The sequence below is a fragment of the Pseudochaenichthys georgianus genome, chromosome 2 (genome assembly GCF_902827115.2).
Source record: "Pseudochaenichthys georgianus chromosome 2, fPseGeo1.2, whole genome shotgun sequence".
NCBI lineage: Eukaryota > Metazoa > Chordata > Actinopteri > Perciformes > Channichthyidae > Pseudochaenichthys > Pseudochaenichthys georgianus.
Genome location: NC_047504.1, coordinates 4,047,110 through 4,060,383, shown reverse-complemented (window position 1 = coordinate 4,060,383; position 13,274 = coordinate 4,047,110). Strand labels below are relative to the sequence as shown.

Below are 13,274 nucleotides of genomic sequence, written 5' to 3'. Positions count from 1 at the left end.
TCCATGGCAGAGCTCGGCCTCCCCTCTATCTTTAGTGAGCCCGCTCTGTGAGTGGACAGCCTGACTTTATCTGGCCCACTGTCATCGAAGCTGCCGGTATTTTTAGGTGTTGGCCTGCAGTGGCAGCAGCTGCGAAAGCATTTAATGCCCACCCCCAATTCCAACTCTCTCCCTCCCTCTTTAGCGGTTGGACAATGACAGTATCAGAGCTGACGCACCAACCGAGCACTCGGCTGAAGGACTGCGGTCACTGTCTGACTCCTGGACACCGAGTGTGAATGGAAGAGTTATTTGTCCTCGCTTGCTATGACTCTCAGTGACCAGGAGGTGTGCTAAATGTGAGCCTGGTCCACAAACAACAAACCAGAGACAAGGAACAAGAGCTGAGGACACTCACAGAGCAACAGAAGGAAAGCTACCATTTCTACCAACTAAGAATCATTTTAAAAAAAGGACACGTGAATGAACAGATGCCAGCGTGAACGTCTCGAGAACAACATTTTCAGATACACCTCACATCAGAGACAGAATGCTTTAAGGACCCTTATAGAGGTACGTTTATCCTGTGGGTTTTCTAGTCACTTTTAAAAGCTGTACTATCACTGTATACGTCTCTACACACTGCTTCTTGACATTAGGACTAGTTAAGTATAATCACTTCCAACATGATGCTCAATGAGTATTTAGGCCGGTTTCATATCTGTATTGATCATTCAGACTTGTCAGAATATCTGTAGTACTACCAAGAGCTCTCTTTTGAGCCAAGACATTAGCATGAGTGCCTGATCTGTGCTGTTCAGAGCATGTGCATCAGTTGTGTGTTGAGTCCTACTTTACAGCAGCCAAAATATAGATGCTGACAACATAAGGGACACAAATGGGACTCACAAGAGAGACGGATGTTATGGACTGCTACATGATCAAATCATAGGCTGTTAGAATGCAATAGAGGTATACAGGAATAGCGTAGGGAATGAAGCTAAATGACAACAAAGCAAAGTCGCAAATAGATTCCATCAGAAAGGATACCGTCATGCTTGATTCATACTACACTAATGGGTCCGTTTTGTCTTAGTTAGTGGCTCAGTTTGTAGGCTATGTGACACATGGCCACCGCTGCTTTTTTTGGACAGACTACTTTATAAATACACACTTCAATGATTTACAGCACCAGCTGAGAGATGTGAGTGGTTTATGTTTGCCAAAAACGCCTTTATTAAACCAACAAGCATGTGATAAACATCTTGACTAAACCCCAGGTAAGCCTTGCTAACTTCAATAAGTATTTCAAATACTTGAAACTCTTTAAAACCCTCTCTTGCTCTATCTTAATCGGATTTAAGTTAATAAAATAGTCCTTTATCAACACACTCAAGATTTTTCTCAAAGATATCTCACAATTGATATGCAATCATGTGGTTACGGTCAGGTTCAGGTTGTGCTGCAGTCGGCACAAGAACAAAATGTAGTCATTTAAATTGCCAATACGGGTTTGTGCGTGATTTAATAAACATGTTCTCTATTTTACAGCTCCTGCGCAAAAGATAAGAGGCTCTTATTGAGGTGATCCCACAGCAAAAGAAACGTCTCCATTCAAACCAGAAGTAGGGTGACCTTATCATGGATATCTTCGGAGGTGCTCCTCGAGTTCTGGGCTGCCCGCGCCCTGTGCTGGCACAGTGTGGCACAGACGCAACCCTGAGGTGCCAAATTGGTGGTGACCCTCGTCCTGACGTGATCTGGGAGCGTAAAAACATCCAAATCCTGTCTGAGGGACGCTACAAGCTTTCTGAGGAGGGGAAAGCTTACTCACTAGCCATTACTGGAGTGACTCTGCAGGATGCTGGCCAGTATATTTGCAAGGCCATAAATAGCGTAGGTGAAACATGTGCAGCAGCCTCTCTAAAAGTGGAGGGAGAGGCCCAGCAGGTCAATGGTATGCAGCCACCAATGAAAGAAAATGGAGAATGTGGAGGACATCAGAATGGATACTGCACGGTGAATAACGGTGAACACGGGAAACAACAAGAGGAGGTTGATTTAACGTCTGACGATAAACCACGATTCCTCATCAAGCCCCTCTCTTTGCGCGTGGACCGCGGAGAGGATGCCGCCTTCTCCTGCAAAATCTGGGGCACGCCACTGCCTGAGGTGACGTGGGAGAAAGACGGGAAGAAGCTGAATGATATATTTGAGAGTGCACACTATAATATAAGCAATCAAGGTGGCAACTGGTTCCAGCTGAAGATCTACAGGACGCGCATGCCGGACAAAGGAGTCTACACCTGCAGGGCCGTCAACTGCAACGGCGAGGCCTTGGTCGGTGCCGTCCTTCTTGTTGAGCTCGTACCGGAGCGAGAGGAGAGTAAAATGTCGTCGAACGGTCAAACTAACAGCCAGTGGTCGCCGAAGCAACGAAGCGGGAGGCTCAGTCTGTCGAGGGTCATCGAGGAGCCACCTGTCAGGGCGTCGAAAGCCAAGAAGTTTGCCGTGGAAGAGGGTAAACACGCCAAGTTCCGCTGCTTTGTGACAGGGAAGCCAAAGCCGGAGATCATTTGGAAGAAAGATGGGATTCCACTACTACCCGGGAGGCGCCACCTGATATTCGAGGACAGAGAGGGGTACTACACGCTGAAGGTTCTGTACTGCAAAGTGCAAGACACAGGACTGTATGTGTGTGCAGCTTCAAACGCGCTCGGAAACACCCTCAGCGCTGTTCACCTGTCAGTCAAAGGTAGGAGATGGCGCGGTGCTTGTCCTGCAATTCTAACTAGTAGATCAAATATAAAAAAGTATAGAGCTGTTCAAAATTCCAAAAGACTGTTAGATAATCTTCATTATTGCTAAATAACAGCAGAGAGCCGATATAACCAGAGATTCTATGCCATTGTTAGTAAATATTTTAGGAACAGCTAATGGCCCAAATGCAACCACAAGCGGCACTTGTAAGCTTTGTGAGCATTGTTGAAATGCATGGAATCACTTTTTAAAGTGGCTAATTATTTTGTTCTCATCCCTTGATAATGGGCAGATAAGTATTGGGGGCACATGCCTTTTCATACGCACTGCCCTGCGTCGTGCCAGCTGCCTCTATCACAAGTGGCAGTTAAGTCGTCGGGTCAACATGCCAGTCTTTAATGTGTAGATAATGTAGGGTGCCATTACAGCAACTGCACGCGGCTTAGAAACGGGTTCAGCAAAGGCATTCGACAGTCAAGTGATTGGAAAGAGGTTTTACTACAATGGAAAAATGGTTCTCGGACACAGCTTTTGTTCTCATAATCCCCCTACACCTTATTACATGTTACTGGAAATATGTAATGTTGTTACCATTACTAAAATCATCAAAAATCTAGAACTCATCCACTCATTTTTGTTCTTTAAAAACATCTTAACTCAGCCATTCCCTTTGGTCTTTAGGCCCGGCTGTGCGGTTCAGGCGTCCATTAGGAGACGTGGAGGTACAGGAGAGGGATGTTGCCGTGCTGGAGTGTGAGGTACCTGATGAGTCGCTCCCCTCCGCCTGGTACCTGGAGGACCGGCGGCTGATGCCCAGCAATAAATACGGGATGGAGCAGAAAGGAACCACACGAAGACTGACCATCCAGGATGTTGGGATGGACGACGATGGAGTGTACCTCTGTGAGATGCCGGATGGGGGGAAGAGCATCGCAGAGCTATCAGTTAAAGGTTTGTTTTATTGAATGAGGGTATGCAGTATTCAAGATTTGTTATGAGTTAGAACATTTTCAAGCAGCCAGGATTTTAATGTATCTACTTTACAGGTTCTATCGTTCGTAAACTGCCCCGGAAGCTGGAGGTCCTGGAGGGGGAGAACGCTGTGTTCTGCGTGGAGGTGGAGCACGATGATATGGAGATCCTCTGGTTCAAAGACGGCTTGATGCTTCACGAGACTCAGCAGACCATCCTGAAGTCATTTGGCACAACGCACATTCTGGTCTTTGTCAACGTGGCCTATCAGGACACAGGGGTAGTTACTTTTGTCTCAGGAAGATCCAAGACTTCATCACGTCTCAAAGTCAAAGGTACATTTGGGAAATTAATTGAACTATTTTTTGCGTCTTAAAACAGACTCATGATATTATTTGTATTTTCTCTCTTTTAGCAACAAGACATCTTCCTCCTATCTGCCCCGTGGAAGCCACAATGAATGTGGATGGACTCAACGGCGCTCTTCTCACCTGGGTTACTGCTCCCAACAGCCAGACCTCCACCCGATCCATTTTTGTCGTGGAGCGACAGGAAGTGGGCTCCCAAGAGTGGCATAAGTGTTTCACCTCAGAGAGCGCCACTTCAGCGGATATCACCAGCGACAGCGTTCCGTGCGAGGGCGACTACCGGTTCCGGCTCTGTTGCATCAACAAGTACGGGCGAAGCGGCCATGTGGAGTTTCCCAAAGTTGTCCATATAGGTGAGGAATCTACTGTAAAATACAGTTATACATGTGTTATTCTTCGTAAGAATAGTCTTCCTTGTAAAGTAATGATGACACAACAAAACTGAATAATTTGTTTGCTTGTCATTGCGTTTTTTTCCTCAGTTCCTGGGCCAAAGATCTGCAGCAGGCTCAAAGGTTGTGAGGTTCTGGAAGGAGAAGAAGCGAAGTTCTCCATCGAACTGTCTGCACCGTTGGTTGGAACTTGGTTTTTGAACAGCGCTCAACTGCAGCATGGCGGACGGTTTTCATTACAACAGTCCCAAACACGGCACTCGTTGGTAATCTGTGGAACTCGCACCGCAGAAGACTCGGCAGAGGTCACGTTCATAGCCAATGGAGTCCGGGATTCAGCTGTGCTCAAAGTTATACGTAGGTGTAACATCTGGTATTTCTGTGAAATTAAAAGCTTCTTTAAACGTCTGGGATTTATGTATTTCTTGGAGTTTCTTCAATTTGTTCTTTTTGTCTTTATAGCTGCTGTGATCCAATTCAGTCCACAGTCAAACGTGGACAGCAACAAGAGGGTGGGAACTGGTGATGCCATTGTACTCTACTGTGAAGTCTCCCACCCTTTCGCAAAAGTATGCTGGTTTAAAGATGGCCAGGAGCTCCAAGTGACAGACGGCCTTAACATCCAATCAGATGGGAACATGAGGAGGATTGTGATTCAATCAGCTGACGCGTCCCGCTCTGGAGTTTATACATGTGAAACTTCCGGAGATGTCATTACATTCAATGTGGACGTTGCAGGTACAACGTTTTTTTTTAATAGTTGATACATTTCAGTTCCTATTTTATATTTGTATAAGTCACTTATCTGCATCATGTAAATAAACAAAAACCCATATTCCTTTCTCCCTGTGTTCGTTCAGGTCCTTCTGTGGAGTTCAGTCCGATCCCAGAAGAGGAGCTTCATAAGAGCAGCATGGAGCTGGACCCCGTCGTGCTGCTATGCAATGTCTCCCAAGACGATGCCGAAGTCGTGTGGTAAGAAAATGAGGAATCACTTGTGTTGTGTGTTGTTGTTCCCATAGTAACATTGATCACTGGACTTGATATAAAGTTTTGTATTTTATAATAAAGTATTATTTGGTCACCATGAGTGGAGTGCACCAGATGGGCGTAAAAAAGTAGGGCTTAACTCTAACGTCGGGCTTAGCTACGTCCGACGTAGTGATTCGAATTTACACCGAGTGCACCAAGCCTGACTAGTCTCGGGCGTAGCTGCGCCTGGTCTTAAGATGCGCGTCCACGTGAATACACGCAAAACAGTAATTGTTGCCAAGCAACGCCATTTTTAAACATGTAAACAAGACGCCCTGCCATCGTTAATATCCTTCTTGCCTATTTTACGTTACTATGGATACTAGTCTGTCTTTCCGATTTACGCCTGCTCCATACTAGGCGTAAAAGTTACACCCGGGCGCAACGCATACAGGGCTTCAGTCTAAGTGGTGCACTAGTCATAACTTTAGTTTGGTCTTAACCTTCGGTTCTACGTCGGACGTAGAGTTACGCCCAGCTTACGCCCAGCTGGTGCACTCCACTCCATGTGTGTTACAGTAGTCTGTGTGTGATATTGTGTGTCCCAGGTATAAGGATGGCTGTGAGATCCAGCCCACTGAAAACATCACTCTGCAGGCAGAGGGAACCATGAGGAGGCTGATCATCCGCTCTGCAGAAACTTCAGACGCTGGCGGCTACACCTGCCAGACAGGAAACAATAGCATGGACTTTACCGTCAATGTTAGAGGTACAGGGACATCTCTGCCTGCTGTTGTTCCGAAGAGTGTTTCAAAAGATATCTATTTGCAATACAGTCCAAATCCTCTCTCTTTATGGATATTAACAGAAGCTGCATTATAAATCTGACCTCCCTTGGTTTCCTCAAACTTCCAACAGAGCCTCCAGTGATGATTGTGGACCCTAAGGATGATATTGTGATGGAGAGCTACATCTCAGAGGAGGTCAACCTGCAGTGCGAGTTGTCTCGCTCCAGTGGGCGGGTGCGCTGGTATAAGGATGGCCAGGAGAAGGATGAAAGTGACAATGTAAAGCTGATATCTGAAGGTCCTTACAGGAGGCTGACCATCCTCAACGGCTCAGTGGACGATGGCGGAGAGTATGTTTGTGAAACAGATGGAGACTCTGTCTTTTTCCAACTTAATGTCAAGGGTAAGACAGAGATTTGTCTTTGTGCCTTTTTCTGATATACTATACATCTAATACAAGTCTGTGCAGTTACATTTACTATCCTCTTCATGCATCAGAGCCCCAGGTAAGAATCATTTCCCCAAGTGAACCAGAGGTGGAACTGACACATTCGGCACCCGAGAGGATGGAGCTCAGCTGTGAGATCTCTCAGGCGGATGCCCCGGTCCGCTGGTACAAAGACAGCATGGAGGTAGAGGAGAGTCCTAGCCTGATCCTGGAGGTGGATGGGGCCCATCGCCGGCTTGTTATACCCTTTACATCTGTGGATGACGCAGGGGAGTACATTTGTGACACTGAAGATGACTCTGTGGCCTTCCTGGTCACTATTGATGGTAAGGATGAAAGAAATAAGTGTGACTTTTCAAAACATCTAAATATTTTGAAGGGAATAATATCACGTATGACTCTTTCCTATTCAATGATTTGAATCCGACTTTTCCTTTAGAGCCCCCAGTAACTCTTACTCGTCCAGAAAACACGCTGGAGAAACTGGAGGGTTTTGCTGGCAAACCAATCGTCCTGGAGATCGTAGTGTCCCGGCCCGGTGCCGAAGTGAAGTGGTGGCTCAATGGCAGAGAAGTAGAGGAGAGCAGTAACATTGCAATCACCGAGGAAGGGCTCATCCATCGCCTGACGATCCACTCTGCCACCCCAGAGGATTCTGGGAAATATACCTGTGACGCTGCTGATGATAAAATAGATTTTGAGGTCAAAGTTTCAGGTAAGAGGTCATGTTTTGGAGATGGTTTCTGTCCCAAAATGCAATTTTAGAGCACACCAAAATGTCATGTTGACTCTAAATATGTAATTTTGCATTATCAGAGCCACCAGTGAAGATCCTAAGGAAGTCAGAGATTAAGACAAATCTGAAATCTCTGATTTCTGATGACATTGTGCTGGAGTGTGAGCTCTCCAGAGCCAATGCTGTCGGCAAATGGTACAAGGACAACTGTCGTGTTGAGGACGATGAAAGGTTCTGCCAAGAGGAAGAAGGGGCTTTCCGCTCATTGGTCATCCTCGCCGCTGAACTTGGAGACTCAGGAGAGTACTTCCTGGATGTCGGAGATGACAATATCAGCTACCATGTTATAGTAGAAGGTAGAGTTAGTTAAGTGAATTTGTTTATGATTTGGTTTAGACATAACTCCTTCCATTTATCATCTGTCTTCGTCTCTTCTCCTTAGAGCCTCCAGTGACAATAATTGGCAACTCAAATGACCCTGACAACCAGGAGATGGTGGCAGGCGATGAACTGATCCTGGCCTGTGAAGTGTCCCGTGCCAACGCCCCCGTCCAGTGGTTCTGTCATGAGAAGTTGCTAACCAGTGACTCCCGGACCTACATTGAGAGCTGTGGCACTCTGAGGAAAATTATCATCTCAAATGTGCAACCCTCAGACTCTGGGAAATACGTGTGCGATGCTGGGGACGATAAGATGATCAGCGTGGTCAAGATTCAAGGTAAACACCCAGTGATGTCCCTAGAGATATGATTATCAATAGGATTGTATGGTTTTCTTATAAATGACTCTGTTTCCTGTTCTATCGAAGAACCTCCAGTTACGTTTGTGAACAAGGAGGATGACATTGTAGTGACAGGTTACGAAGCAGAGAGCGTGACTTTGGAAAGCTACGTTTCCAAGGAAAACGCCATGGTACGTTGGATGAAAGACTGGACGCCTGTTGAAGGTGAACGTACCCAAGCTCTCGTGGAGGGCCACAAGCGCACCCTTACAATCAATCCTTTGAGACGCTCTGATGCTGGCGAGTACACATGTGACGTCAACACAGACCAGATCCGCTTCAGCCTGCTGGTGAAAGGTCAACATTTTAATTTCAAGTTGTCATTCGATAAAATTGTTGAGCACTGGAACAACATGATAACTTGTTGTTTTCTGTATTAAAGAAATGAGGATAAAGTTTGCGATGCCACTACGAGACACCGTGGCCCATGCAGACGGTATGGTGACCCTTCGCTGTGAGGTGTGCAAGCCAAAAGCAGATGTCCAGTGGCTGAGGAACGGAGAGGAGGTGGTTCCAGGCAGACGGTTCACTATTCGGGCGGATGGAGTTGAGAGAAGCCTGACCATCCACCGTTTAATCAAAGAGGACGCCGGAGAGTATGCCTGTGAGAGCAAAGACGACCGGAGCGTGGCAATGCTGAAAGTTGAGAGTGAGTTTTTTCTGTGATCAGAATGTCTGTCTTTTCTTAAGAGAGCGAGCATGGTCATTCACTTGTTGTATGTTTCTTCAGTGCCAAGAGTAGTGGAGTTCCTCACAGAGCTCCACAACACCACTGTGCTCGAAGGAGAAGATGCTACGTTCAAGTGTGTGGTGTCCCCTGAGGATATCCAGCTGGTCTGGCTCTTAGACAATGAGCCAATCACGCTGGGCGATCGTTTCCAGGCAAACCAGAACGGCCTGTGCCACACCTTGTTCATCAAGAAGTGCCAGATGTTGGACTGTTCTAAGATTACAGCAGAGGCGGAGGGACAAATGAGCAAAGCCAGCCTCAAAGTTCAGGGTAACTATTTAATGAGAGGAAAAGAGAGTATTAACACAAAGCAGCAGTTCAATGTAACCTGTATTTCCGTGTCTCCTCATAATGTTCAGAGGCTCAGGTCATGTTTATAAAGAAAATGGAAGCTGTCATGGCGGAAGAGTTTGGAGACGCCACCTTGGAGACAGAGATCAGCCTGGAGACGGGAGAGGTTCAGTGGATGAGGCAAGGAGTGGTCATCCAGCCGGGCCCCCGCCACACGCTGGAACAGAACGGCTGTAAACGCAGTCTCAGCATCCAAAACCTGAACCTGTCAGACAGGGGAACCTACCGCTGCGAGACTCTGCATGACCGGGCGCAGGTCAAGCTCAATGTAGAACGTAAGTGATCCGGGGCACGATGAGGGTGACAAACAGATCAATCTTCTAGTTGTTTCAGAACTAACAGACGGAATCCTTTCTAATGTTTGGAAAAGGAAACAGATGACATCAAGGCAACACGATAACAGTACATATAGGAGGTGCTTTTCACAGTGTGTCACAGTGCAAACAGATACTAAGAATAGCAGGGCTCGACCTGTATGTGTGAAAAGGTTTCTGAAACACAGCCATGCTGTTATTAAATGGTGTCCTGAATGACACTGTGATAATGGACCATGGCGTTGTGATGCTATAAACTCAACTGGTTCCACTACATAATGTTTTCACTCCTCTCGCTAAATAACTCGTCCTTATGTCTTCCAATCCAGCTCGTAACATCACCATCCGTAAAGGCCTGACTGACCAAGAGACCTTAGAACGAGAGACTGCTTCCTTTGAGGTGGAGCTATCCCACACAGATGTGGAGGGAATCTGGCAGAAGGATGGCATCAGGGTGAAAGCGAACAACCAGTGGAGGGTAAGCACCAATGGCCTGGTCCATAGCCTCACCCTGTCCAACCTCACCCTGGAGGACACGGGCACTATTGTCTTCACAGCTGAAAGGGCGCGCACCAGCGCTAGGCTAACCATCAAAGGTAAATTCTGGCCTTGAAACTAACGTTATCTAAATGTGTAAATAACCCAAAAATATGAGGGGTCAATTTATACGTTTTCAAAGTGTTATTTCATTGGCTCATTGATTGATTTTGTTAAATAAACAGAGACTCCGGTGTCTTTCCTGAAATTGCTAACTGATGTCAGTGTGAAGGAGGAATTTCCAGTCACTCTGGAGTGTGAATTCTCCAGACAAAACATCGAAGTCAAATGGCTTAAGGTAAAACAAGTCAATAAATGCTCTCATTTTTTGTAGACTATGGTTTGGCTTATTGCAGAGAAATGTAAGATGTGATGGAGACTCACGGAGCTATTGATGTGTTCATCTAAGACAAAAGCATTTAAAGAAATGTGTTTCTAAAAACATAGAATAATTCCTGCTTGATATCAATGAAAACAAAAAGTGATATGTTTCAATTCTGTAGAAAATATCAATTTAAAAACAGATGTACTGAGTTCATTTTAGATGAAGAAGGAATACCTGGGTTTCTTTGCTTCTGTGAATCAGGACGGGAAGGAGCTGAAGGCGGGGAAAAACTGTCGGATCTACTCCATGGGCCGGAAGCGGTTCTGTCAGATCATGCAGTGCACCCGGGCTGACTCTGGAACATACACATGTGACACGGGGGAAATCAACGCTTCCTGTTCACTGGAGGTTAATGGTTAGTAACAGGAGCTGCAACAAAACACATGACATTAAATATTAAAAACTATTTCAAGCAAAAAGGCAACGTAAAACAAACGTCTTGATATTTATCTTCTCAGGGTTATTCTAAGGGTTGTGTGTGTAGACACTGCAAATTTGTTTTTAGCTTATATAATATCTCCCTCTACAGGATGAGAAAGATGATGTTGATTCTTATATCTCTTTACTCACCTCGCAGAGCATAAGTTAGAGATAGTGCACAATCTGGAGGACCTTTACATTCAGGAGGACCAGAATGCTGTCTTCATGTGTGAGGTTTCTCTGGAAGAGGTCACTGGGGAGTGGTTCAAAGAAGGCCACAAGATCCGGCCCACAAGCACCATCAAGATCCGCACTGAAGGTAACAAAGGATGGTTTTATTATAGATAGGACTGACTAATTTCAATAAGATAACTTAAATAGTACCTAATGTATTGTGCTTAATATCTAAATGTAGTAGGTAGAGTTAGACAAGTGAGATAACAAGATTATGGTATAATAAATAACGGATCAAAACTAAAATAGGGATGAATAGAAAGGTGTTACTGGACTAGTGATTATAGGGTGTAGGCTGACCTCTGGTGGGCAAATGGTAAATTGCACGGTCTGTGAAAACACAGAAAGCAAAGATAATCTATGTATTTTTTTCACCTTCAGGGTCCAAACACTTCCTTCTGATGTGTAACGTCAAAGCTGAGGATGCTGGGGAAGTCCGCTTTGTAGCCAAGGATCTTGAATCTACAGCTTACCTCGAAGTAGAAGGTAAGTTCATATGAGATTAATATTTTACTTTAAAGTTGAATTGTTCTAGGATGTTGTCATCTTAATAAGTGTCCAATTAAAAAGTCTCAAAACATGTCCTTTCACTTCAGAACTCCCTGTTTCTATTGTAAAACCCCTGCGAGATCGAACGGCCCTGGAGAAACACCGCGTGATCCTTGAATGCACCGTTTCCACGCCACGCTCCAGCGCAACCTGGTACAAGGGCAGTGAGGAGCTGGTTTCCTCTGATCGAATTGAGATCCTGTCTGAAGACTGCTCACACAAACTGGTGATCCAGGAGGTGTCTGTGGAGGATGAGGACACCTACACCATCGAGGTCGGGGAGCACACATCCAAAGCCAAACTGATGGTGGAAGGTAAGTTGTGAAATATGAGTTCTTATAGGTTAAAAAATAATTATGAATTAGTATTTCTTACCATGATAACACTTGTCTCCTCTGTGCAGCCCAAGCCCTTGTAATGGTGAAAGAGCTGGAGGATGATGAGGTAACCGAGCCTGAGGCTGCATCTTTCCAGTGTGAGGTTTCTGTAGACATAAACAAGGCTCCTCTGTGGACTTTAAATGGAGAGACTCTTCAGGCGGGCCCCTCTGTCCGTCTGGAAAGCCACGGGACGGTCCACAAACTCACCTTGAAAAACACCAGTGTGGACATGAGTGGGGTGGTCAAGTTTACCTTGGGCAAGGCCAAGAGCAGTGCCACACTCACTGTAAAGGAAAAGTAGAGGAAGAGAGAAAAAAGAAAGTGACTCTGAGAGAAAGAAAGTGAGAAAAAGAAAGTGACTGCAAAATGGGAAACTTTCATGCCACCTTAAACTGTTAAACATCTATTTGTCATGATTAACAGTTTGCATTTCCCTGTACTGAATGTAACTCAAATTGATGGTATTCAGTCAAGTTAGACAGACCGTGCATGTAGAACTTGAGGCATGTCAAGTTATTCCTTTTTTACCATGTAGATGCTATTTAATTGCCTGATTTGTAATTGACTTTACATTATTGTACTCTGATAAAACTCCTCAAAATAAAACAGCAAGTAACAGTGGTTAATAACATGGTTCAAATACATGTAATATATGGCTTCTAACAGAATATTCCATTAAAATGCACTGACACCGTTTTCTAATATCAATGCTAATTTTTTTTTGCTAAATAAATGCATTTTATTGCATTACAAGCATAGCTTCTGGTACATTTAATACAACATTCACCATTAATAATTGGAAATAAATAGAGGTTGAAATTACAAATACAACGTGTAAACATTAGCTCACATGCACCGAAGGCAGACTTTTAGCGGCTAGCTAGTTAGCTTGAGCTAGAGTTAGCTAATGCTTCTCAAATTACCTATTGGATGGCTAGCTAATTTGTGAAAAATAATTTAATAGAGAAAGAAGATATATTTCTCTGACGTGTTTATATAAATAAAATGAGAGTAATCATTCAACTTACGTTCATCAATTCCCCATCAACATGACTCCAAATGAATTATAATGTTGCTCTGCGTCAGCCAGTTGTGTTGTGTAACTGGGCAAACGTTTGCTAACAAGTTGGCCGACAGGTAGCTAATTAATCTTGATACACTGACAATATTTGTTTACA

At 44.8% G+C, this 13,274-nt stretch overlaps 1 protein-coding gene across 1 annotated transcript; it reads left to right on the top strand.

Annotated features, from left to right (window-relative positions):
- Nucleotides 1-198: 198 nt before the first annotated feature.
- On the top strand, nt 199-12,792 carry obsl1a (obscurin like cytoskeletal adaptor 1a). Its single transcript, XM_034098349.1, has 25 exons — nt 199-552; nt 1,531-2,734; nt 3,421-3,690; nt 3,786-4,046; nt 4,127-4,432; nt 4,562-4,828; nt 4,934-5,209; nt 5,332-5,446; nt 6,052-6,212; nt 6,362-6,634; nt 6,730-7,005; nt 7,119-7,394; nt 7,496-7,771; nt 7,858-8,133; nt 8,224-8,493; nt 8,579-8,845; nt 8,927-9,196; nt 9,286-9,552; nt 9,921-10,187; nt 10,314-10,426; nt 10,715-10,868; nt 11,091-11,252; nt 11,549-11,653; nt 11,764-12,030; nt 12,120-12,792. The coding sequence occupies exons 2-25, from the start codon at nt 1,621-1,623 to the stop codon at nt 12,395-12,397; spliced, it is 6,567 nt and encodes a 2,188-aa protein (XP_033954240.1). The 5' UTR covers nt 199-552; nt 1,531-1,620; the 3' UTR covers nt 12,398-12,792.
- The last annotated feature ends 482 nt before the right edge of the window (nt 12,793-13,274 follow it).